Raw genomic sequence first — 6,000 nt, forward strand, 5'->3', positions numbered from 1 at the left:
ACATGCAGCGTGACCGTGCCCGCAGGTCCTGCGATCTCAGTGTCCGCCGGTGTCCCGGCGATTGTGTCGCGGAGCCTCAGAACGGGGAAATGCCTATGTAAACAATGTATTTCCCCATTCTGCCTAGTGACACGACAAAGATCACTGCTCTCTGTCATCGAGACTGATCGCTGTCATGTGAGTTGAAGCCCAGCCCCCCCACCCTACAGTTAGAATCATTCCCTAGGACACACTTATCCCCTTGATCGCGCCCCAGTATTTAACTCCTTCCCTGCCAGTGTCATTTATACAGTAATCAGTGCATTTTTATAGCACTGATCGCTGTATAAATGACAATGGTCCCAAAATAGTGTCAAAAGTGTCCAATGTGTCCGCCATAATGTCGCAGTTACGATAAAAATTGCAGATCGTCGCCATTACTAATAAGAAAAAAAAAATGATAAAAATGACATAAATCCACCCCCAATTTTGTAGACGCTATAACTTTTGCACAAACCAATGTAGGCTCATTGCGATTTTTTTTACCAAAAATATGTAGAAGAATACATATCGGCCTAAACTGAGGAAAAAAATAGTTTTTGTTTTTTTATATAATTTTGGGGGATATTTATTATATCAAAAAGTAAAAAACAATGATTTTTTTTCAAAATTGTTGCTTTTTTTTGTTTATAGCGCAAAAAAAAAACAAAAAAAAAACGCAGAGGTGATCAAATACCGCCAAAAAAAAGCTCTATTTGTGGGAAAAAAAAGAATAGCAATTTTGTTTGGTTATAACGATGCATGACCGCGCAATTGTCAGTTAAAGTGACGCAGTGCCAAATCGCAAAAAGTGCTGTCAGGAAGGGGGTAAAATCTTCCGAGGCTGAAGTGGTTAAACAAAGCCGAAGCTTTTAAAAGATTGAAAACATTTTATGAATAAAACTGAGATGTCTGTGATTGTGATTTATTCTAATATCAGTGGGCACTCACTGCTTACATAAAACAAGAGACAAGAAGGGGGTGGGTGTGGATAGCTGGGAGTTCTGACAGGAAAGGAGACCACACACCGGGCATGCTGGGACTAGTAGTTCCACAACGGCTGGACAAGCCATGACTAATGCCCTCCAATACCTACACACTGTGCCCCAGAGAACAGCCTTCCTACAGCCTAACAAGCTCACCCAAATGCCCCTCGGCCGACCACCCGGATTCTCTGGTATTTCTCCATCTTGCAGACCCCGGGCACAAACTTCCCTCCGTCTCCATGGGAACAGTTCCGACAGAGAATACGGCGGCTCCGGGGGGACAAACAGCTGCAAAACCTCTGGAATGCGGAGAAGAGATGTGATTGGAGTGGGCCAGGGTCACGTGATTGCTGGGGCCGCTGCTGTGCGGACAGTGCGGGTTCGGGTCTCGGTGTCTGTAGAATAAAGATCTGTATATAATAAAGAACGGTCATTTAATAAAAATCTGTATATAATAAAGAACTATCCTTTATTAAAGATCTTTATATAATAAAGAACTGTCCTGTAATAAAGATCTGTATATAATAAAGAGCTTTCCTTTAATAAAGATCTGTATATAATAAATAACTGTCCTTTAATAAAGGTCTGTATATAATAAAGAGCTGTCCTGTAATAAAGATCTGTCATAAAGAGCTATCCTTTAATAAAGATCTGTATATAATAAGCATATCTGTATAATAAAGAATCGTCCTATAATACAGATATATGTATAATTGTGCATAAAGGTCTGTATATAAGAGTTGTCCTATAATAAACGTGTATAATAACACTGAGTAATAAAGAGTTGTCCTGTAATAAACATTTGTATATAATAAACATATGTGAGTATTAGACATCTGTATACATAGCTCCCAACTGTCCCTGATTTCGAGGGACTGTCCCTAATTTGGAGCAATTTCCTCATTTCCCACTTTTTGGTCGGATCCATATAGTTGTATATAAAATGCACTTTTTATCTTCCAAAAAGTGTCACCCAGTCAGAGCTAAACCTTTCATCTGATTTCTAAACGTCCGCATTTGTGAATTTTAAAACCCAATATAAAGGAATAGTAGCGGTAAAAAAGCTCTTGTGGATTTCATTAACTTTTTTTTTTTTAAATAGATTGAACATTTGAGCCCAGAATATATAAAAATAGATTGAACAGTTGAGCCCAGGATATCAAAAAATTGATTGAACAGTTGAGCCCAGGATATCTAAAAATAGATTGAACAGTTGAGCCCAGGATATCTAAAAATAGATTGAACAATTGAGCCCAGAATATATAAAAGTAGATTGAACAGTTGAGCCCAAGATATATAAAAATAGATTGAACAGTTGAGCCCAGAATATATAAAAATAGATTGAACAGCTGAGCCCAGGATATATAGAAATAGATTGAACAGTTGAGTACAGGATATATAAAAATAGATTGAACAGTTGAGCCCAGGATATATAAAAATATATGGACAGTTGAGCCCAGGATTTAAAAATAGATCAAATAGCTGAGCCTAGGATTTAAACATAGATTGAACAGTTCAGTCCAGAACCCAGGATCTAAAACTAGATCAAACAGTTGAGTCCACATTGCTTATGCTGTCAACTGGCTCTGTCATAACTATGCCATAACTCTGTCATGCCATCAAATGGCTCTGTCATAACCAGGGCTTTATTTCTCAGAGAATAGGTGCCGGAACTCAACCATGCCCCCCCCCCCCCCACACACACACACACACAACCCCCCTCCCCCACACTGTAGGCGGCTCTGCCTCTCTCACTCACAGGGAGATCATCCAGCGGGGGCATCAGCATCTGGGCACCAGGGTAAAATGGAGATCACAGAGCGTGCAGCATACCATACCATGCACCCTCTCCTGCCCATGACTACACTGCAACCCGGGCACCTGCATTTCCTCTGTCCCTGTCCTGCCCTCAGTGGGATCCGCTCTTGAGATCCGATTTGTGGGACCATTGGGAGACCAGCTATCACTTGTAAAAGCAGAAGCCAGATCTCTGTGTTTACAAGTGATAGTGATAAGCAGGGAGCGGAGGCCTGAGCCAGAGGTAGCAGAACTGAGTTCCACCAAGTTCCAGCTGAAAGAAAGCCCTGGGACTCATAACTGATCACTTGTGCAGCACCAGAGATCACAGTTCATCCACTGCACACAGCATATATATACCGTCTGTTCATGTAAGGGCCCTTTCACACAAGCATTCAGTCTGGATCCTACTGTCATTTTTTTCAGAATCCAGACTGAGGTGTGGTTTACACTGATGTGGTGCAGAATTCACAGCAAATTCTGTGCGGTTTCCGCACTGCATCAAAATCGCACCCCGTTAACCCCTGCTGCGGGTGTGTATGTTACGTTAACGGCACCCCAAAATTTGTTTGCAAAACGCAGTGTAATTTGCAGAATCGGATCACATGGGTGTGAACACTAATGCAATCTGATTCTGGTGTGGCAAAAAGAAAAGGGTTCTGCGCAATTTTAGGGAGGATGCAGTGCAATTTGAGCCATACAGAATTATGGTTCAAGTTGCACTGCTGCAGAAACACATGCGATTTGAACAGGAATGCAGTGCGATTCCTGTTCAAATCACATGCCGTTCCCACACCGCATTCAGTGTGAACCAGGACTGAACTACACTGGAGGGGAACTTATCAAAACTGGAGCAGCTGTGAATGGCACCCAAATCAGCTTCTATCATCAGCTTGTTTAGTTAGACCCCTTTCACACAGCTAGCGCGGCCGAGGGTGGATCTTCCCTACTGGGGCACCCTCCAGGGCCAGTGAAGTGAGTAGCCTCCTCACAAGATTGATGTTAATGCCTATCAACAAATAATTTCGGCCTGCCCCAGGAGGTCAGGGGCAGACAACAGCCGTGTCAAAAGTCTCTGGTTTTCCAGCCAGGACTGGACTTAAAGCGGGGTTCCACCCTAAATTGGAACTTCCGCTGATCGGAACCCTCCCCTCCTCCGGTGTCACAATTGGCACCTTTCAGGGGGGAGGGGGTGCAGATACCTGTCAAAGACAGGTATTTACATCCACTTCCGGGCATAGACTCCCGTGGGAGTCTATGCCATTTCCTGTCCTGCCGCGCTGTCTGCTGGGACACACACGGGTCCCAGAGACAGCGCAGACAACTCCTATTGCGCTGCGCGACTCGCGCATGCGCAGTAGGGAACCGGGAAGTGAAGCCGATTCGCTTCACTTCCTGATTCCCTCACCTAGAATGGTGGCGGCAGCAGCCGAGAGCCGGGCAATCGATCGGCCTCGGCTGCTGGCATCGCTGGACCCCGGGACAGGTGAGTGTCCATTTATTAAAAGTCAGCAGCTGTAGTATTTGTAGCTGCTGGCTTTTAATATTTTTTTCCGCAGTACAGTCCCGCTTTAAAGCGGAGTTCCACCCAAAAATGAATTGAATGAATGATTGCCAGTCACAGCACGCCGCGCGGCTCGTGCATGCGCAGTGGGTTCCCAGTTGTGAAGCCACAGCCAGGCACCCACAGTTACAATGCAGGAGCTGCAGAGAGGAGGGGGAGACGAGCGGGGCTTCATTCCTCCACATCGCTAGACTCTGGCACAGGTAAGTGTCCGATTATCAGTCAGCATCTGCAATATTTGTAGCCGGTGACTACATTTTTTTTTTTAAGCGGAACTCTGCTTTAAGATGCAAACTTACGTTTTCATGCTTTTTTTTTCTTATTCAGTTTTCCTGACAGAAATGATGACGCTTGTGTGAAAGGACCCTAATATAGATTTGTCCTTCCATGAGATTTTCGCATGGGATAATCACGTGGACTCCAGTCTTAGTTCAAGACAAAATCCTTTATGCTAGATACAATGTACATTATTATTACATTATTTTGTTGAAGATGACATTATTTGACCTCTAAGTGCTTACTCCATGAGATTGTGAAATGCTGTGTTTTGTTTTGTGCTTCATATCAATGCTATTTGTGCTGTTATTATGTGACACAGAGAATTAAATTGGCTTCCACTGATGTGTACACAAGATCAACCGATACCGGAGCCACAGACAAAATTCCAACACTGGCTGCACAGCAACACCCAACACAACCATTGTAAATGGAGAGTATGGCAAACAGCTACTTCCGCGTTGTGCTCTGTGAAGCGGGAACATTATTTTAGTTGGTTTATATTGCTCCCAACAGGACTGGCAGAGTAGAAAGTTATGTGCCAGTCAGTAAAGAAAAATCAATCTCCTATAAATGCTGGGCCTGTACTAAAAATTGAAGCCTTTCTCAAACAACCTATAGGCAGGTGCAGTCTACTTTCTCCACTGCAGGTGGCGCTCATCCATAGCAGCCCTGTAGCTGGAGAGGAAGTCAAGAGGAACGCAAGTACTCTATGGTTTCCTGGGTCACTGGGGAAGCAATCCAGCTGGACGCTGCCGCCCCATGTAACTCTGGCAGCCATGACTTTGATTGAAAGCAGCGGGAGCCAATGGTGGCATTCATGAACATCGCTGGATAGAGATGGGCTCAGGAAAGTATTAGGGGGTGCTGGGGAGGCTGCTGCACACAGAAGATTTTTTATCTTAATGCATAGAATGCATTAAGATAAAAAAAAACGTTTGCCTTTACAACCACTTTAATTCCCTTTTCCTCCAGATGTAAAGAGTGCCTCTTGTCCTTTGTAATGACCTTAAAGTGAATAACATTACACCAAGTTCACTATACAGACCCCTTAGGTCCCTTTTACACTGGTGATTCTCTTTGCTGATCCCCGCTGAGCAGGCAGATGACAAATTCGTTGATCTATTTATGCAGATCCATTGATGCAGAGTCCTCTATGGACTGTCGGATGGAAACTGACCCCCTGTCTGTTTTCATCCGACTGTCATCCGATCTGCCAGGTGGATGGGGAATGGGTCCCCTTCAAGCTGTTTTTAGTGGACAGGATAGGATCAGACATCAGCGGGTATCCATTGACATCTGCCGCTTCATAGAGAGCAATAGAAGGTCTGATCAGGTCCCCCTGAAAAACTGACAGCC

At 44.1% G+C, this 6,000-nt stretch overlaps 1 protein-coding gene across 1 annotated transcript in view; it reads right to left on the reverse strand.

Annotated features, from left to right (window-relative positions):
- The window catches only part of NEK8 (NIMA related kinase 8), a 114,261-nt gene extending 112,931 nt beyond the window's left edge, over positions 1-1,330 (reverse strand). The window contains exon 1 of the mRNA XM_077480406.1: positions 1,161-1,330. Within this exon, the coding sequence (XP_077336532.1) occupies positions 1,161-1,207 (47 nt within the window). The 5' untranslated portion in view covers positions 1,208-1,330. The remainder of the gene's footprint in view (positions 1-1,160) is intronic.
- Between the last annotated feature and the right edge of the window lie 4,670 nt (positions 1,331-6,000).

The sequence above is a fragment of the Lithobates pipiens genome, unplaced genomic scaffold (genome assembly GCF_037356315.1).
Source record: "Lithobates pipiens isolate NorthernLeopardFrog02 unplaced genomic scaffold, aLitPip1_a1.2 Scaffold_16, whole genome shotgun sequence".
NCBI classification, from domain to species: domain Eukaryota; kingdom Metazoa; phylum Chordata; class Amphibia; order Anura; family Ranidae; genus Lithobates; species Lithobates pipiens.